The 21,902-nt window shown below is 38.7% G+C and overlaps 1 protein-coding gene across 1 annotated transcript in view; it reads left to right on the forward strand.

Annotated features, from left to right (window-relative positions):
* Window positions 1-252: 252 nt before the first annotated feature.
* The window catches only part of sh3pxd2aa (SH3 and PX domains 2Aa), a 316,820-nt gene continuing 295,170 nt past the window's right edge, over window positions 253-21,902 (forward strand). Inside the window, exon 1 of the mRNA XM_068322019.1 lies at window positions 253-795. Within this exon, the coding sequence (XP_068178120.1) occupies window positions 700-795 (96 nt within the window). The 5' untranslated portion in view covers window positions 253-699. The remainder of the gene's footprint in view (window positions 796-21,902) is intronic.

Genomic DNA, 21,902 nt, shown 5'->3' on the forward strand with positions numbered 1-21,902 from the left:
TGTTTTTATCAACAAGGAAAATCTGTGGGTAATAGACGGAAGACAAATGAATGGCAGACATTAAACCAAGAGAACACTGTATGGTCTACAGTGTGGTTGAAAATGCAGCTTTATAATGTGTCGCAGGGCATTATGCTGTGTATGGAGGAGGCCTTCACCAGAGAGCTTGTCTTGCGTGTTTTATTAAGGAAGCGCTGTGAGGACGTGCGTGAGGCCCATCCCACTCCCCTCATAAATCCTGTGCGCCTCCTGTTAGTCAGAAGGTGTTGGACGCTGGATTCGCCGTTTCTGATGACAGCTTCTGTTTTCTCCAGGTTTGACGGTGATCGTTTTTTGTTAGCCTTTTTACGGACTCAAAGAAAATCACTTCCGTTTTTCTGTTTTTAAAGTGACCAAATCCATCTGCGTTCCGCCTGCCTCTGGAGAGCCTGTGCAGCTGGAGGGACAGATACAATCGTTCCGTGTGTGGATACTGAATTTTGCAGACTATACAATTATATAAAGATACAGACTATACTATATTATTGACACGTTTTTGATGGGATTGATAATGAAGTTGCTATTAAATTGGACGCGAGCGAGTTGATCTAATGCGGCGCTGACTTGTTAAATGTCAACTCGACGAACGGTGCGATTTATCTACCTTGATAAAAAAAATCGCTTATTTGGAACCGGATCGGCTGCCTGCCTGTGGCTTTTATGCATAGTGTTTGCAGGGTCAAGATGCAGTTTCGGACTGTGTTGGACGTCAAAGTCGTGGACGTGGAGAAGAGACGCAATCCGTCTAAACATTACGTGAGTTGTCGGCCTCTCGCCTTCATCCATGTCGTTTTTTTTTTCTTAGTCCCAGTCAGATATGACACTCCCTGGCCTATTCACTGTAACAGCGGTCAGTTCATTAAATGTAGCGTAGCTGCTCAATCAGGATCACAAATAAACTAACAAACGCTGGCTGTCTTGTGCAACCTTCTATTCTATAACGAGCAAGCCAACATCCCACAGTTTTTCATCAGAGACAGTTGTCAAACATCCTTGGAATCATCAGCACTGAACATCCATGTTATGATAAACGTAAGATATGCATTATTTTTTGTCGGTCCTGAAATCAGTCTGGAGTCAAAGCATTCATTCATTTGTAGTCGTAAAATGCTTGAAGATTGCTATTAATCTTACCAAATTTGGTATCAGTCTAACTTGAGGTATGTTCACACTGGACAATTGGCTGTCACTCTGTTCCATGCTGTGATCCAATTCAAAATATATGCTTTTTCACTTTGACATCATTAAAACAATTCAGAGGGTATTTCGCATTTTTAAAAATAATCATGTTTTAATTTGTACAAGTGTAAATCAACATTGAGCAGTAAGTGACTGGAACCAGCAGAAATCTTACTCAAATTGGGCATTTTCATTGTTTAGTGCCCAAGCAGTTTAAAGCTGTAGCAATCTTTCACACAGTCACACTTATGCATTGACTTTGTATGTAAAATGATCACTAGAGGGAAATGCAGTGCGCATTTGCGCATCAACACTCGTGACTTGACTTCATTGTGGATTTGTGGTAGGCAGTCACTTGATACCGTATGCACATTCTATTGGCTGACGGTATCCGGAAGTGCGCTCGGTTCCGTGAGTCTCGGACTTCCGTGAGACACAAAAGTGCTTTTAACAGTCAATAAGAATGTGGGAAAAGGTAAATACAGATAGGTGATTTCATATCAGTGTGGGGAGGGTCATACATGTTTAAATTACCGTAAGATAAAAATAATAAGATAATAAGATAAAAAGTTCATTGCTCGATCGCGGAATTTGTCAATCGCTTGTGGTTCCTGGAATGCATTAACCGCAAAGAAAGAGGGCGCACTGTATTTTTTGTTGTTGTTGCTTGGTGCCACAGCGATTTGCTGTCCTGTTGTGTTGCCCGTCACTTGTCACTGTGGCTCAATGAAATAGATTTATCAGTCATGCGATTCATGGGATTTCAATGCCAGGAAAAGTTCTTTATTTTTGTCCGCGTTGTTCCGGCTGATGTGATACTGCAGTGGAGTGGAAATCTGAAAAAATGTGTATAGCTTAGCATCGCACTTTCCAAATGCGCTCAGACTTCATTCAATACAACCAGCTGGAGCTATGTCTGAATGCCAATTACTTTTAACAGTACATATGGCTGGCTACAGCCCAGTTTGATGAGCTGTTGGAATCTGAGGCAAGATTCCTCAGTTGGATTCCAACTACTGCTGCTCAATCCAACCAGCGGAGCGCCTGGCTATCTGTCTCCAGCAACCACTTCTGGAGTTAAGGCAGCTGATCAGAGGAGGAAAGTTACCTTTGTGCCCAAAGTTGTCAACCTCCTAAACTCCTGCTGAATCTCTCTATAGTTTATGTGTTTACCTGCAACTGCATACCTGTTTATATTTACACCTTTTATGTTAAATTAGTATTATTGATTAGGTTTTGAACTAACTAGGTTTTAAGCTAACTAGTTTTTGAGCTAACTAGTTTAAAAACCTAGTTGGTTCCAAACCTAACTAGTTTTTGAATAAAATAATGTAACTAACTAGTTTTTGAGCTAACTAGGTTTGGAAATAACTAGGTTTTTAAACAAACTAGTTTTTTAACAAACTAACTGGGTTTTAAAGTAACTAGTTTCTGAACTAACTAACCCACTTGGTTTTTAACAATCTAGGTTCTAAACTAACTAGTTTTTGAACTAACCAACCAACCGTGTTTTTAACAAGTCATAAAATAATTAGGTTTTGAACCAACTACGCTTTAAACTAATTAGTTTTTGAACTAACTAGGTTTTAAAGTAACTAGATTTTGAGCTAACTCACTAGGTTTCTAACCAACTAACTAGGTTTTGATCTGAGTAGGTTTTGAACGAAGTAGGTTTTAAACTAACCCACTAGGTTTTAAAACTGACTAGGTTATAAAACTAGCTACGTTTTAAACTAACTAGATTTTAAAATAATTAGTTTTCGAACTAACTTACCCATTGCATTTGTAACAATCCAAGTTATAAACTAATTATGTTTTGAACTAACTAGGCTTCAATTAGTTTTTGAACTAACTAACTAGATTTTAAAGTAACTAGATTTTGAACTCACAAGGTTTCTAACCAAATAACTAGGTTTTGATCTGACTAGGTTTTGAACGAACTAGGTTTTAAACTAACCCACTAGGTTTTAAGCTAACTAGGTTTTAAAATAACTGCTTTTTGAACTAAGCCACTCGTTTTTTAACAATCTAGGTTCTAAACTAATTAGGTTTTGAACTAACTAGCCTTTCAACTAACTAGGTTTTTAACTAACTAGGTTTTAATCAAACTAGGTTTTGAACAGATTAACTAGGTTTTGAACAGACTAACCAGGGTTTAAACTAACCCACTAGGTTTTAAACTAACTAGGTTATAAAACTAGCTAGTTTTTGAACTAACTAGGTTTTAAAGTAACTAGATTTTGAACTCACAAGGTTTCTAACCAAATAACTAGGTTTTGATCTGACTAGGTTTTGAACGAACTAGGTTTTAAACTAACCCACTAGGTTTTAAAGTAACTACTTTTTGAACTTAAAGTTGTGTTCAAAATAATAGCAGCCTGTTTAGAAAATTGAGTAAAGCCCAAAATCCTTATAATTGTTTTAATTTCCATGCATTGGGAACACTGCACATTATATTCTAAATCAAAACATGAAGAAAAAGGCAGAAATTATTTACAGAAAATGAAGAAAAATGAACATTGGGCTGTTAAATAAAGTAGCAGTCTGCATTTTACTTTACAAACACAAATATTTACTGTATAAACAGAAAAATATCCAGTATTCAGCATTCCTATGAATCACTAAACTAATATTTAGTTGTATAGCCACTGTTGCTGAGAACCGCTTCACATCTGTGTTGCATAGAGTCGACCAACTTCCGGCATCTGTGAACAGGTCACCTCACAAGTTTTCTATCGGATTAAGGTCTGGGGATGGGGGCTGGCCACTCCATTACTTTAATTTTGTTGGTCTGGAAACAAGAAGCTGCTCGCTTACTGGTGTGTTTGGGGTCATTGTATGGTTGAAACACCCATTTCAAGGGAATTTCCTCTTCAGCATAAGGCAACATGACCTCTTCAAGTATTTTGATGTATCCAAACTGATCCATGATCCCTGGTATGCGATAAATAGGCCCGGCACCATAGTAAGAGAAACATCCCCATGTCATGATGCTTGCACCACTATGCTTCACTGTCTTCAGAGTGTACTGTGGCTTGAATTCAGTGTTTGGGGGTCGTCTGACAAACTGTCTGCGGCCCTTAGACCCAAAGAGAACAATCTTACTCTCATCCGTCCACAAAATGTTTCTCCATTTCTCTTTTGGCCAGCCAATGTGTTCTTTGGCAAATTGTATCCTCATCAGCACATGTCTTTTTTTTAACAGTGGGACTTTGCGGGTGCTTCTTGCTGATAGATTGTCACAGTACTAACAGGTAACTTCAGACTGTCTTTGATCATCCTGGAGCTGATGATTGGCTGAGTTTTCACCATTCTGGCTATTCTTCAATCCATTCGAATGGGACTATTCCGTTTTCTTCCACGTCTCTCTGGTTTTGCTTTCCATTTTAAAGCATTGGAGATCATTTTAGCCGAGCAGCCCATCATTTTCTGCACTTCTTTATATGTTTTCCCTTCATTAATCAATATTTTAATCAAAGTACGTTTTTCTTCTGAACAATATCTGGAACGACCCATTTTTCTCAGGTTTTCAGAGAGAAATGCATGAGCAACATGTACTGACTTCATCCTTAAATAAGGGCCACCTGATTGACACCTGTTTTTTCACACATTGAATGACTTCACCAATTGAACTCCACACAGCTATTTTTTTGAACACGCCCCTTCAATTCATTATTCAATTACATACTCAGGAAAATACATATCATGAATGCTGGCTCTGTTGGTTTTCTATGACCCTATAGCAACTGGTAAATTATTTGCCATGCAGTAATTTAATTTCTACCAAAAACAGGTTATTCATGTTGGACTGCTATTATTTTGAACACAACTGTACTTACCCACTCGGTTTTTAACAATCTAGGTTCTAAACTAATTAGGTTTTGAACTAACTAGCCTTTCAAGTAACTAGGTTTTGAACTAACTAGGTTTTAATCAAACTAGGTTTTCAACAGACTAACTAGATTTTCAACAGACTAACTAGGTTTTCAACAGCCTAACTAGGTTTTCAACAGACTAACTAGGTTTTGAACTAACTACGTTTTAATCTACCTAATTTTTGTACTAACTTTTAAACTAACCAGGTTTTGAACTAAGTACTTTTTTTTTTTAAAAAGGTTAGTTTTTGAACTGGCTAACCCACTAGTTTTTTAAACAAACTTCGCTCTAAACTAACTATGGAATTAATAGGTTTTGAACTAACTGTTTTTAAATTAACTAGGTTTTGAACTAACCTACTACATTTTGAACTAACGGGGTTTTAAACCAACTAGTTCTTGAACACACTAGGTTTTTGAATTAACTAGATTTTGAAATAACTATGTTATGAACTTAATAGTTTCTGAACTAACTGACTAAACCATTAGGTTTTGAACAAATTAGGTTCTAAACTAACTAGTTTTTACTAATTAGGTTTGAACTAACCCACTAGGTTTTTGAACTAACTAGGTGTTGAACAATGTTTTAAACTAACTAGTTTTTGAACTAACTACATTTTAAAATTAAATAGGTTTTGAAATAACTAACTAGGATTTAAATTAACTAGTTTCTGAAGTGACTGACCAACTAACTAACCCATTAGGTTTTGAACAAATTAGGTTCTAAACTAACTAGTTTTTTTACTAACTAGGTTTGGAACTATCTATTATTTAACATAGATATTGTATGTATATTTATGTTATTATTTAATTATTATTTATGTCTACACTGTTTATGCTTACACTGTATGTTTGCACTTATACACCTATCCTGTTTATGTGCATTCAATTGCCTCTTGGTTACTACTTTTTTAAAGTTTTTTTAAATTGGGTCAACATTGAGCTGAAAGGGACCAAAGCAATGACAATTTCCCTTAAGTTTGGGTATTTCATCTCAGGCAGTGAGAAAATATTCATTCTGTAGCTGTCACTGTCGCTGAGTACCAAGCAATTTGTCACATGAGTGATCGTTTGCAAAAATACTCATTTGCATTGACTTTGTCACCAGCAACAAGGAAAAAAAAGTTCTATTGTGAATGAATTAAGTAGATATTGATGTGGCTTCAAGATTTAGGAGTGATTCAAAGTGGGACTCAAATGTTGCCAGTTAATATTGCAGATTTAGTCATATTCCTTAACAATTTGTGTATAAATGTAAGTGTTGTGCACTGACAAAACTCAACATTGAAATTCAGATATTGTGACTGATTGTTGTCATACTTAAAGCTGAGAGTTTACATTATTGTTCTCCAAAGCTATTCAAATCAATACGCTGGACACAGATACATTATTGTTCTTTTTACAATAAGAAGTTAAATTAATATATATTGTACATGTCTGTGTAGGCTCTCATTTCTCCAGGTCATGGTTATCCAAAGCTGTTTTAATCAATCAACTTGACTTTAAGAAAGTTTCTTGAAAATGTCTTACCTCTCATCCAAGAGACTTCGTCAGGTCTGAAGGTGGTTGGTCTTGTCCCAGCTTATTAACCCTGTTTGGTGTGGTCAGTGCAATTCACATTTCAACAACTGTAGTTGAAACCCGTTGAGTTGGTTCTTCTGTGTTGGGCCATGCGCTTGTGTAATGGTTGTTTGATTTCCCCTATGTACACATCTGAGCATTCCTCGCTCAGATGTCTACTCTGGGATTAATAAAGTATATATCTATCTATCTACACACACACATACAAAATTCCATGGACTTTTTGGAAAAGGTGAGAGGACTGAGACTGGATACAGATGAGGCTGGTGAAACTCGCATTCCAACGACCCCCCCTTTGACACCCCAATCAGCCATCATTGAGGAGCCAGACGGGTTTACACTACTGTCGTTGAAATGTGAATAGCACTGACCACACCCCACAGGGTTAATAAGCTGGGACAAGATCAGCCACCTTCAGAACTAAGAAAGCCTCTTGGATGAGATGCAAAATGTTTTCAAGAAACTTTCTTAAAGTTCGTGGGTTGATTTGAACAACTTTGAATGTACTGTATGATAAATTCCATGAAGTATTTTAATCATGTTCAGTAACTCCTCCTTAAAAAGCTTCACCCATTTGATGCTGATCCAAACACTGACAGGTATATGAGGAACAACAGCCTGCTTCTAAATTAACTTTTCAAATGTACATAGTCAATTTCTAACCATTTCACAACACAAGCTTAATGTTGTGGTAAGTAATGTTCGATACATTGTATTCTTTGGAAATGTGTGGGATAAAATTATTAATCCAAATACTAACTTATATTTGGGAATGACTAAGAAAAACATTTTTGATGTTTATTTTTAAAAAGAACAAAACACAGTACAGGGTAACGCATTTGTACCTTTTGTAAAAGATAATTTTCATATCACTGAAGCAACTCCAGCCTAACATATCATTTAAATGCAAAACATGTCAAGGACATATAGAGTTGTCTGTTGTCAGTTCCTGTAACGTTAGCTTACCCATTTAAAGGAAATGACTATAGAGGCATGTCATACTATTCATTTTGAATTGCTGTATTGAGTCAGCTTTAGTATTCATTTTAATTGAGAGTCTGCTTATGTGCCTATTTGAGACTCAGTCTTATTTTATTCCTGAATTTTATTTATTTCATTGAAGTGTATTTGTATTACATTTTTGAGAAATGCACCTGGCCTAATTGGTTTGCTGATGTGCTTGACCTTTTTTTCTTTTGAATTTCATTTATAAAGCACACTTAACCAATAAAAATGTGGATTTCAAATATTCTCTTCTTGGTGTATTCTATTGATTAGTCATGCACTACAATGTTGTAATGTCGTAGAATTCAAATTCTTAATTTGGGGGCCTTTAGTGGGTATGAGATTAAAATAAAATTAATTAGATTAATTAATTACAAATCCTGTAATTAATTAGATTATATTTTTTATCACCTGACAGAACTAGTTAAAACCATTTTTAATATTTCTTGTTCCCATTGAACATCAGATACACCTGTTGTAATGTAAAAACGTTTTTCAACAAATATAAATAATAATCATGTGATCTTGTATTTTTAGAAGTAATTGAGTTCAATCTTCATAAACCAAAGATGATTGAGTTCAGTGGAGTGAGATCTAGTTTCCTGTCTCATGAGACAAAGCTAGTTATTGTAAGAAGCCCCTTTTTTTTTTTTTTGCATTAGAATGGGAAAGGCAGTCTGGGGCGGTGGTGTGGGGCGGCAGTGGCTCAGTGGTAAAGCAGGCGGTAGAGCAGGTCGTCCTATGATTTCAAGATTGGCAGTTCGATTTGCGCTCCCGCCCAAAAAAAATGCCTGGAGGTGAGCTGACAGTGGGAGGTGTCAGCTCATCTCTGGAGCACTGCCGAGGTGCCCTTGAGCAAGGTGCCGTCCCTTTTACAAATTGCTCATTTAAGGCGCACCAAGATGGCGCTGCCTGCCACTCTATCTCCCTTGCATGCCTACAGGCCCCCTTGTGTATGTGTGTGTGCTACAGGGGCCTGTACACACTATATATTAATATATATATATATATATATATATATATATATATATATATATATGTATGCATGCGTATATGCATGCGTTTGAATCATTAGCTAGAGTGTGCATTCTTAATTTCCCTTCGGGGATCAAAACAGTATATTAAATTAAAATTATCGCTCATCAGCTAGAATTTTTACCTTAAAAGAGGATGGATAATGTTACCTGAGGTTTCCAAATAAAAGGAAGTGAGGAAAGTCTAAAAAAAATAGCTGGACCACTGACTCACAAATCTGTCTCTGTCTCTTCAATTAAAAGTCACTGAGATCCAGTGATTAAAATGTCCTAATAGTAAAAGGTCCGAACCCAAGTCCAGTTTGTGTCTTATAGCCGGCCCCTATGTCCACGTTTTCAGTTAGCAATTTTCAATGCAGGATATTATTTAACTGAGTGCACAACTAGCTCTTTTACCATAAATAAAAGTAGACAAAAGCAAATAAATTTAAATATTTTATGTAAGATTGAAGAGCACACACAAACCTCAGAATTAAAAAAGTGCAGAGCTAAATAATCCTTTTTTCTCATAAATGAAAGGTCCCAGCCTAAATAACTGAAGGCCTACACTTCAAGTAAAAAAAAATTAACATCTTCAGAAAGCATGAATAAAAAGTGGCTCTTCCAGGAAAAAAGTGCAAACAGAACTTTCTTCATGAGAGAAAGGGGCATGAGAATGGCCTGCCAGTCATTTAAATCTCGGTTGGAATGGACTTTAAGCTCTCCTTCACAACTGTCCCATCACGAAAAGATTTTTTATGTTGCCCCAAAATCCACAATGCCTTTATTGAACATTTGTTTGCATTTTGCTCGGTTATTTTACCCTCAGCTCAGACTTCAGAGAATAACTTTACTCAAAAGGTCTGTGCTTTGTTTAGTGGCGCTTCAAGTTATCATTTTTAATTTATGCTACATGTTCGGTGCATATGAGGCACGATGGTTTTGAACTGCTTGACGGAGGAATAGACATGAATTTATCCGTCCACTCATTGTTAACCAGCGGTTTTCCTCATTAACCTCCGTTTGGAGAGGCTATGCTGTATTCCCAGTCTCTCTTCCTCTGTGCTCCGCTGTAGCGGTAAACTCACAGTGGTAGCGGCAGCAAGCTGTCTCACTTCCAGGTGCGTTGACAGAGCAGGTAAACAAACTATCTGATTGGCTGAACTGAGTGGAGCTAAACTGTATTAACTAGAGGAGCAGCACCCACCGTCTGTAGCTGCGACCGTCAGAAACGTTTCTCCAAGAAAATCTATCCTCTTGAATTTATCATGGAGCGGTCACGGGGCCGGACAGAACCATCAACTGTGGTCCGTCATTTGGTGACCTCTGCTCTAGACGACAACTGCTTTCTGACTGCTCATCTTTTTAACACCTTGATGTATGATTACAGAATCCAGAAATGGGGAAGCTATGTGGAGACAAAGGGAATATATGGGTATCATGTGTTTCCTTAACTGCACTTGAACCTATTTTGTTTAATGTCAAAATTACATATGTAATGAAGTGTTAAATTTCGAGATCATTGGGTATTTTACTGTACTGTTATGTTGTGGTGTGTGTTTCTATTTAAAAAGTAAGAGGGAGAGAGACGGAAGTGAGAGGGGAGAATGGGGCTGAAAAATACAATTTATTTCATTGACTGGTTAGGTGGCTGTTGTGATATTTCACTGTTCTTTCAATTAAGATAAATACATATTGTTATTGGATTCAGGGGAAGAGAAGAAATGAATAGATTAGTCAGCTGTCATCTTGGAATGAATCCCTCAGACTCTCTCCGTCCGACCTAATTGTAATGATTGCACCTCAGTGACTAACTTAAGTAACTACCTGAAGTCATTCACCTTTTGTCTGCTTTTCTGTAGATTTGCATCTTGGGTTTATTATGTTGTAATTGTTTCAGTTGCCTTGCTTCAATACCTACACACATATTCACAAGCAGATTGTTGAAGTATAACATTCAATGTTGACATCAAAATTTCAACAACCTGTAGGATTATTTGATATATTGAAGAAGAAGCTTTATTACCATTATACAATTAACAATCGTACAACAAAATTGTGAGGTCAGATTGAGATTCGGTTGGGACGCTGCACCCTTGCTATGCCACCATGCTGTCACGGTCGCATTTAAACATAAAAATAGTTGATTGCTTGGGTTTCATTGATGTCAAAAGACATTATGTTTTTCGTAAGGGGGAGGGGACAAAAGAGACAATTGGGAAGTTAGACAAATTCAGGCTGCTTCAAATCCCCTTCACTGTAATCCCTGGAGTCCAGGGACCTGAAGCGGAGCTCACGAGACTGGCTATAGTTGTGACAGCAAAGTAATTCATAGATTTTTATCAATGTAGATGTTGAACATAGTTACATAAATAAACATGGCAGTCAGAGACTTCAACATCCTGCGACACTCCTGAATTCAACATTTTACCCTGACCTACACCTTTTTTTTTTGCTTCTGGCTTCCTGAAAATGTTGCTTTTTGTTTTGTGATTATATCTCACTAGGTGTCAGAAATGTGTGCTTAAAAAGGTATACAGTGCGCTGTCGTTCTTCGTGTTAATGTTTTCCATGAATCACACACGATTAACGAATTCCGCGATAGAGGGACACACTATTTAACTGTTAGATTAATAGCGACAAACTATTAATCTGGTAGTTTAAATGTTTATGAACCCTCCCCATGCTGATATTAAACCACCTCCTATCTGTATTACCTTTTCCCACATTATTATTGACTGTTTAAAGCACTTTTGTGTTTCACGGAAGTCAGAGACTCACAAAACGTAGCAAACTTCCAAAAATCTGCGATGAGTACAAAAGATGAATTTGACCTTGACCTAGTTTTCTCAAGGTCAAGGTCATCGTCTAATTTTCATCCCCTGAGTAATGCGGTTTTCTTTCATCTTTCTATCTGCAACGGTTGTGAAGATATTTGGTGGACGGATGGACGAATACGCAAACACTAACAATTATAATATATCACCACTTTGCGGGATGTAATGAACTTTTTGGTCATCAGAAGCCAGTGTTCTCTGTTTTGTTTTTGATGCTTTATAGAAGGAAACCGCTGTTGAAATGCTTTAGTGTTACCCTTCTGCCTGACAGGCCGATAACCTGTCTCTTTACAACATGGAAGCTCCTATCCTATCAGGCATCATGTCGGCTAAGATGAGTAGGCACTTCAATCAATATATGAGCGGGGCACAGAAAGGAATTGGTAGTACAAGCAGGTGAGCCAAGCACCAGCTACTGGTGGACAGAGCAGTCCACAGAGACTGGAAGAACAGGCAGATCAACCTGTGCATCCGCCTGGATTGACGACCAGAAAACCTGCGATTCAATGCCACACACTGTATAAGATTCACAGGACACTAAAAGCCTTCATCAAGAACTCAATGGGAATGTGGAAGATAACCCTAGAGGCCAACTCTAAGCCAATTGCCCAAGTGAACATGAAGTGCGGCATAAACCAGAGGGATGCACTATGACCACTGCTGTTTTGCATAGGCCTGAACCCCCTCAGTCAGATCATCACAATGGGTGGTTACGGATACCGATTTTGAAGCGGGGCAACAATTAGTTCAAAGCATAGTTACTTCCAAACCTAGTTACTTTAGAACCTAGCTTGCTCAAATTAGTTAGTTATTTAGTTCAAAACCTAGTTGGTTTAATACGTAGTTTGTTCAAAAACTAGTTACAAACAAACAAAAAAACCAGTTAATTCATTCATTTTTCTATCCCCTTCATCTGCTTGCGCGGGTCGCGGGGAGTGGAACCTATCCCAGCTGGCATAGGGCGTGAGGTGGGGGAAACTTGTGCCACGACGCCAGTTAGTTTAAAATCTAGTCTGCTATACAATAAGTTTGAGAAAAAGCTGGATATTACACGCTGACTACAGCGATATCATTTTGGAGGTGCTACAGTTATCCATGTCTCGTCCGTGCATCAGGTGGTAAGATGCCATGTTTGGTAAGTGCGAGAATTTTTCCTTTAAATAAATTCAAAATTGTCCAAGTTTTGCACATACATATACAGTATATTAGCTAGGATGACTGGGAATGGGAAAAGTTATCCCACCACAATAATGTAGAGTCCTGCGGGATAAGAATTAACACTTGACATTGTAAAAGGTTAATTAGGATGGCTGCCCCTCTGCTCTTCGTATGGAAAAAAAGATGATATAATTGCCCTGCCCACCCTTTCCTCATTTGAAAAAGGTCTGTGCATATATGTGTCTCCTGGAAAAATCCAATGTTGGTCTTAGGTTGTTCTAAATCAGTGGTCGGCAACCTTTGACACTGAAAGAGCCATTTGAACCCAGTTTCCACGGAAAAGAAAACACTGGGAGCCGCACATACTTTTCCACATCTAAAATGAAAAAAAAACAACTTCCCTTCAGGGTTTACCGCAGCATATTTCTTATGAAATCCATGAAGTACTACAGAGAAAATTTAAAAAAATTTCATGTAATGAACACATTTTGAATTCTTGAAAAATAATAACAATGAATGTCTCTTTCAAATAAATTAAAAAGCTAAATTTAAATTGTCCATGTAGCAAACGAAAGCAAAAAAATGCCATGAGGCGTCCTCCTTATATCCCTTTATCTTATCTAAAATGAAGATAACACTGTATATATTGCTTTTTCTTACCTTTACACTTTGTATAAACAACTATAGTGTGGTGTATTATGAAGTGCTATGGAGAAAATTAAATTTTACCGATGTAATGAATGCATTTTGAATCCTTGAAAAAAAAAAGTCTGAATGTCTCTTTCGAATAAATTCAAAAGCTGAATTTAAATTGTCCATGCAGCAAACAAAAAGGAAAAATACCGTGAGCTGTCATCCTTATATCGCCTTGGGCTTTCAAAGTATGCAGCGAAGCCTTGACCTGAATTTTATAAAATAAATTGGGGGGAAAACCACTGTGTCACTAAACAATGAAAATTAAATATTTGCAAAATATCTGCATAAATATATATTTTACCTGGTTAATGGGACTTCTGCTCGTGAACCTCTGCACACAGCTTCTGCAAATCGGGGCTGTACGAAGTCACTTTCATCTTTACGCAGGACTGTAAGCTGTCATCTGTGAGCCGTAAGCGGTGTTTGTTTTTAATGCAGTTCATGGTGGAGAATAGCTGCTCACATACATATGTGGATCCGAAGATCGACAGGACTCCAAAAGCATATTTCTTCATGTTCGTGTAGGTGTCGGGGATGGCATTCCATGTTTCGAATATGAGTTTGTCCGGTCTCGGAAGGTTCTCAATATCACTCCATTTGTGATTCTGAGCAAGAGTGGCCTTCTGACGGGCAACATCTTCAAGGTCCTCTGTCAAGCGTTTGAATTTGGACACCCAAATATCTTTGTCAGCTATGTCAGCCAGCTCTAGCTCCAGAGCAGGTTGACTTACACCTGCAAATGCAGTCACGTTTAGCAGGGATGGATCAATGGTCAGGGGAGTGACGGGCAAGGACAATGTGGTTTTTTCCTCTCTGAACTCACGGAATCGTTTACCAAACGACGCTTGCATTGTGATGATTGCAGACTGCAAATACTCTGAATTGATCACTCCGTGAGCTTGTTTGAACTCCCTTAAAGAGGGGAGACAGTGTGCCTCTCTGTAAATCTCTGGCTAAAACTGTCAGTTTGCGCTCAAACGCTAACACCTCCTCCAGCATGTGCAGTGCTGTGCCTCCTCTCCCCTGAAGCGTTTCGTTCAGCGTGTTTAGTTTCGCTGTCATGTCCACCATGAAGTGCAGTTTTTCCAGCCACTCTGGCTGTTCCAGCTCAGGAAAGGTGAGCCCTTTGCTGCTCATGAAAGTTTTCACCTCTCCCAGACATGCAGCAAAACGTTTCAGCACCTCTCTTCTGGACAGCCACCGGACTCTGTATGCAGCAGGAGATCAGAGTATGTGCTCTCCACCTCATCCAGTAATGAACGGAACTGGCGGTGATTTAAACCTCTTGCCATTATTTTATTGACAATCTGAATGACAACATTCATGACCTCTGTGCATTCTGGAGGAAAACTTTGCGCGCACAATGCCTCTTGGTGCAGGATGCAATGAAACTTCAGCAGCTTTTTATCCAGTGATTTCCGCAGCAAAGCCACAAAGCCCCTGTGTGCTCCAGTCATACTCGGTGCCCCATCGGTAGCCACCGACACGAGGTGGGTTGTTTTTATTTCTTTGGCTCGTAAACAATCAAGCACAGCCTCACAGATGTCCTCCCCCCGTGTCTGGCATTTTAGTGGTATCAGCTCAACCATTTCTTCCTGTGGTCCAGCAGAATTCACATATCGGAACAACAGCGCTATTTGTTCAACGTCACTTTTGTCATTGGACTCATCACAGGCGATTGAGTACGCTGCTGCTGAATTGATGTCTTTGATTTGCTGTTTTGTGATATTTTCTGCCATTTTTATGGTTCTGTCTTTGACAGTCTTCGCAGAGAGAGGCATTTCTCTGATTTTCTGCACAATTTCGTCTTTGTTTTTAAAGTCCGCAAATAGGTGTTCTGAAATCTTAAGGAATGATTCTTTCATATATTCTCCATCTGTGAACGGTTTCCTATGCCTGCCTATTTCCTGAGCGGCCACAAAGCTTGCATATGTAGTTGAATTTGCAAACTTCACCCACTTCTTGAATTGATTTTTCATCGGGTCAGCCTTCTTCATCAGTTCGGAAACAGCTTTTTTCCTCTCTTCTCCCTCTGGATATTTTTCAGCAAAGGCTCTGTGTGTATTGTTAAAATGTCTTGCGACATTTGACCGTTTTTTGTTAGCCAGTTTTTCTCCACAAATTACGCATACTGGTAGGCCACTCTCGTCTGAGGTAAATGCAAATGAATCTGCCCAGGCATCATTGAATGTTCTATTTTCTTGAGATATTTTTCTTTTCTTACATTTCTCCATTGGCCTTGCTGGGGTTGAAAGTTGCAACAAATAGACGGCGTTTCAGCGGGTATACCGGCTTCCGCAGTGTGACGTTTATTTTGAGCGACGAAAAAATTAAATTTATTTATAATTTATTTTCCAAGCCACTCAGAGCCGCATTATAAGGATGAAAGAGCTGCATGCGGCTCCGGAGCCGCATGTTGCCGACTGTTGTTCTAAATGAATAAATACTCTCTTATGCTTTATGGGATGGTAAAGCAACTTCACGTTCCAACTCACAAAGTTGACTGAGCCTCTGTTTGTTCTTTTGGGATATACAGTGCCTTGCGAAAGTATTGGCCCCCCTAGAACTTTTTGACATTTTGCCACATTTCAGGCTTCAAACTTAAAGATAACAAATTGAAAATATTTTTTAAAGAATCAACAATATCTGAGAAACAATCGTGAGGTGGAACCAAATTTATTCAACATTTTATATTGTGTTTACAAATAAAACACTGAAAAGTAGGACGTGCAAAAGTATTGGCTCCTTTGAGTTGATACTTTGTACAAACTTTTGCTGCGATCACAGCCACAAGTCTTTTTGGTATGTCTCTATAAGTTTTGCACATCTTGAGACAGAAATATTTGCCCATTCCTCCTTACAAAACAGCTCAAGTTCCTTAAGGTTTGATGGAGATTGTTCGTGCACAGCAATGTTCAGATCTTTCCACAGATACTCTATTGGACTGAGGTCTGGACTTTGGTTTGGCCATTCTAACACCTTTATATGGTTAATTTTAAACCATTCCATTGTAGATTAGGCTTTATGTTTAGGATCGTTGTCCTGTTGGAAGGTGGACCTCCACCCCATCCTCAGGTCTTTTACAGACTCCAACAGATTTTCTGCCAGAATTGCCCTGTATTTAGCTCCATCTTTCCATCAACTCTAACGACCTTCCCAGTCCCTGCTGAAGAAAAGCAACCCCAGAGCATGATGCTGCCACCACCATGTTTGACAGTGAGCACCAGAGCACCTTGTTCTGTGTCTGTTGAGTGCCAGAGCTGTAACCTGGATTCTATTGACAATAATGTAATAATCTTCCGTCATTTTGAGACAAAATGATGCACACACCACAGTGTTTGGTGTATGGTGAAAAGCTAACAGTCCAAAATGGCTTAAAAAGCTAACTAATTGTCCAAACTAGCTTAAACACCATCTCCAGATGAAATGGAGATGGTGTTATCTTCTTTTTCCAAAACAAAGTAGAATGTTTTATTAGTCTGTGCGAACAGATAAAAAACAACACGAAGGTAAGCGGTAAAAGAAATAGCCAGAATCCCTCTCAGATAACATCATTACTAGACATATTAATGACATGTCCACAGACATTAAAAGTGTTGTTTTGGATAAGATACGGTTCATTGAGAAATTTGCAGTTTAACTTGAGTTCTCGAATATTTGTGGAAACGCTCACCTCTTGCCTTGTCTTATGTGTGTTTTTTGGATGGAGGCACCATCAGAGAAAACTTCCTATGTTTAAAGCATTTCTAGAACTAAACAACAGGACAGGAAGTTTTTCAGGTCACATCGGAATATCTGGAATGAAGAATATCTCCGTGGTGGGGTGGGGTCACGACATGTTTCTGACATAAGAGGGGTTTGATTATGCAATGCTGCTTGCAAGTGATCGGTGGAGTGCAAGGCTAGCATATGTGGCAGACATCATTCAGTGTCTGAATGAACTGAACCCATTCATACAAGACTAATGAAAACCTTCTTCCAGCAGAAATAAAATAAATGGATTCTGTTGCACCTTTGGTAAAAACATGTGGAACGTACCAATCATGACATGTTCTCAACAACAAATGAAAAGATGTCAGCATTGCTGCGTTGTGTGAGATAATAGGTAAACATTTGAAACCTGAGGATAAGATGACATTTTATTTCTGTTCAGCCTACACTGAGTGCTGCAATGAGTTAGTGACCTATGTAGTTCAGCATCAGTTGTTGGAAAGGACTCAATATAGCAGAAGCAGGATGTATACGCTGAACTGAACCAAAATCATGGTTTAAAGCTAAACTTTGCTAATCTGGACAGTTTTTGTTTGACTGCTGCGAAGGAGATGAAGTTATTTTAACAGTGCCCCCATTTTCCATGACGTATCTATGTGAGGTGAGCCCGACTGCTATATTATACATTCTACACAGACCCAAGTTTCACACTGAGTGATTATAAATAAATTGAGAGACTATAATCATTCATTTCTGCTGTTTCATCCGCCGTAGCGGATCACAGGGAGCTGGAGCCTAACTCAGCTCAAACAGGGCGTGAGGCCGGGGAAACTCCGGGCACGACGCCAGTGTACCGCGGAGCCACACACAAAGATGGACAACCATGCACACACACACTCACTCCTACAGGCAATTTGGGACTGGCCAATCAACCTGAAGCGCATGCTTTTGTCATTCCTATATATAAACTATATTAGGTTACAAAGTGTAATTTGGAACATTTTTGGTTCATGGTGTGCCTTGTGAATTTTTCAATAAAAATAGTATGTTATGGCTCAAAAAAGTTTGGGAAACACTGCTCTAAGCAGAGCCAGTTTAACCTCCATGTATTAGTCTGCAGCTGGGATGATGTGCTGTTTAATGTAGGATATTGCTTCATCTGCGTCACTGAATTCTTCACCTCCATCTTCAAGTCATTCACTGTAGACTGTAAAGCCAATACTGTGTCCGTCCATGATGACAAGCAGGTCTCTACTTCATGCATTGTAGTTTTCATCTGGTCAACATTTGAGCGGATTGCCATTGTGGTGTTTTTTATATCAGTTTTTAATGCTAGTATCTCACTAGTCAAGAAAGTCAAAGGCGTCAGCCAGTGCTCTTTTAATTTCACTTGGTAACACCCCCGAAATCTTGGTTTACTGTGGCTCAGTAGTAGAGCGGGTCGTCCAATGATTCAAGACCGGCGGTTCGATTCTCGCTCCCGCCAAGTCATTTGTCGTTGTGTCCTTGGGCAAGACTCTTTACCCTACTTGCCTCCAGTGGGGCACTCGCTGGTGTGTGAATGTGTGTGATTGTTCCGGTGGTGGTCGGAGGGGCCGTAGGCGCAGATTGGCAGCCACACTTCTGTCAGTCTGCCCCAGGGCAGCTGTGGCTACACACGTAGTCTACCATCACCAAGTATTAATGAGGGGTGACTGAATAATGCATCCAATGTAAAAGCGACTTTGAGTGTCTAGAAAAGCGCTAGATAAATGTAATCCATTATTAATTATTATTGTAGCACTACTACCCACTGTGGTTTCCTGACTTCTAATCATCTATACTAAATAAAAGAAATTAAATTAGAATGAAGCATCACTGACTGTCCTGAGAAAGAAGTTAATCAAAGAGAATTAATTTAGATTATGTAAAAAATCTCCCCCTTGAACTGCCACCTTACTGTGGCGAGGGGACTTCAAAAAAAGTTTTTAAAAAACCCTCAGTATTTCCCAACCACTGCACCGGAAATAACCCACTTTAAACTTAATTGGTCGAGTGTCAGTGCTGTAATCTGGAATCTAGTGTTGGTCCGTTCTATTAGTCTGCGGTCACACGGAAAAACTGTCATAAAGGTGAATGAAAGACCCTCAAAGCTGAACTTTCAGCCTTTTCTGAAATTTCAAGAGCAGAATCACTGCTAGACAAAGGTGCCTGGTCTGCTGCAATTGGCTTGCAAATGTAGTTGATACATCTGGGGTGGCGGCAGAGGGGCACATTGGCTTGTGTATTCTGTCTGGCAGCGACGTGCTGTGAGATTCACGACAGTGAGACACCACCGTTAAAGTCAGTTTGATAAGTAAAACAGCGTTGCATTTGCCAGTGAATTAGCAGCCTGACATAAAAAACTGGTTAAAAAATTGTTTAGGACACACAGTGCAGCAGCAAATAGCTGCACCTCACCTCCGACTGGACTACTGATCGATCGAAATAAGATTGAATTAATAAACGAAGACAAAAGTCGGAGCTTAAATATTTGCTTCGAACTTCAGATGAGGAAATAATCCGCCCTGTTCAAACTGAGTGGTCGACTTGTAATGAATTTAACCAGTTTTTAATGTCAGATTTTTTTAATATGGCATATTTTGCCAGACAGAATATGCCACTTTGTCTGGCTCATAGAACTGACTTTTACGTCGATGCCTCACCTCTGTGAACCTCACCACACGATAATTTTGTACTACAGTATTTTATTGTACTTTATCAGTAAATCTCAGTAGCTAAGGAAAAAAAAACACGCGTATTGACTTGTTTCTAAGATGGCAAAGTGATCAAGTGATCAGGTTTCCTTGATGAGGCTCAGAATGGCCTCATTGACATAACAATAGGGCCGCTCACAGTTGATTAAAGGTACTCAGTCATGAATGCTCAATCTAGTGGACGGATATCGCAACTACAGCCACTAGTTTTTGAAATATATTTTAATTTTTTTATTATATGCGCCTTATAATCCATGCACCTTATATATGAAATATCTTATAAAATAAACAATTTATCAAAGGTGTGCTTTATAATCCAGTGTGCCTTATAGTGCAGAAGATACTGTATTTCTGTATTGCCGAAGGATGGAAAAGGTAAGTTGGAGTGCTGCAATTATCGACCAATTAGTGTGTTGAATATAGACTATATATTATTTACAACTATACTGTCCAAAAGAATTGGAAACATATTACCAGAACTAATTAATTTAGACCAAACTGGCTTTGTAAGACAAAGACAAACATAGGATACCATTAGGAGAACTTTGCATATAATAGATCAGATTACCATACAAGGAATAGAAGCAGCCATTATTAGTTTTGACGTCAAAAAGATTTCTGATTAGGTCAGGTGGTCCTTTTTGTATAAAGTTTTAGAAAAAATTGGTTTTCATAAATCTATTATTGAAGTATTTGAAGTATGATAAAATGTATGATAAACTGTCTGCAAAAATTAAAATTAATAGTCACCTCTCTAATCCATTTATCCTTGAAAGAGGAACGAAACAAGGCTGTTGCGCCTCACCTCTCCTCTTTATTAACCGGAGAGATAGCGCCGAGTTACCGCTGGGGCTTTTTTTTTTTTTGATGGATCAACAAGCGGCGTCTGGAGCTTCAGAGGCAGATTGAGACGTTCTTATTCACCTCTGACATTCGACTGGACCGAAAGGACGGGAACACCGAATGGTTTCCGTTGCTCCGCCGCTAAGACATTCAGACACAAGTCGGGACGACCGAAAGTGAGACAATTCAACAATATCTCAACAACAAAGCCTGGTCTAAGTTTAAAGATGGCAAAGAAGATGGCAGAGGTTATGGAGGAAGTGAAAAAATCAATTAACTTTATGTCACAGGAGTTGAGTTCTTTGGTGAAGCAAAAAGACTAGGTGAAGTTAATTGAGGAAGTGCGACAACTGAGGGATCCAATCATGGAAAAAGACAAGAAGATTGAAGAACTACAAAAAAGAGTGGCTGACTTGGAGCAATATACACGGATGGATGACTTGCTGATAACTGGTTTGGTGACAAGACATCGCACCTATGCCAGGACTATAGCAGAAGAAAAAAATGTTGTAAATGCTCCAACAGGTGAACTACACACTGAAGTGTATGAACAAGTCATGCGCTTCTTCCAGATTAAAGACATCCCTCTTGAAAGTAAGAACATCTCTGCATGCCACACTCTTCCTCAGAAGCAAGGAAACAGCCCTTAGATAATAGTGAGATTTGTTAACCGAAAACATAAAGTTGAAGTGCTAAAGTTAACAAAATCTCAAGGGCTCTGGAGTATATGTGAACGAACATCTAACAAGGAAAAATGCAGAGCTGGCATGGCAGGCAAGGATGTTGAAGAAAAGAAGATCCAGGACACATGGACAAGAAACTGTAAAGTAATGATCAAACTAAATGGAACACCGTAGCAGGCCAAAATCCCTGACTATAAAAGAAATGGAAGACTTGGAGAAATTTAAGTAAAACCAAGATAGACAGTAAAATGACCTGCTTGGCTAAGAAAAATAAAACCTGGTAGCCTTGCTAAAAAGTCGCTAGTCCAATAAAATGGAGGACCAAACAGACTTTAACCATTTGCATTCCAAGACTACAAATCCTATGATCTGGAAACTGACATTGATCCTGACTCTTATCTGTCAAATAATTTAAATATGAATTGCAAATATTACTCCGATGATGAAGTTAATGCACTAACTGAGCAATCTTCTTTGATTCACATCAACAGCCGGAGACTCTATAAAAATATGGATAAAATGAAGGATTACCTAAATAATTTTAAGT

This window comes from Antennarius striatus, chromosome 8 (assembly GCF_040054535.1).
Source record: "Antennarius striatus isolate MH-2024 chromosome 8, ASM4005453v1, whole genome shotgun sequence".
NCBI classification, from domain to species: Eukaryota; Metazoa; Chordata; class Actinopteri; order Lophiiformes; family Antennariidae; genus Antennarius; species Antennarius striatus.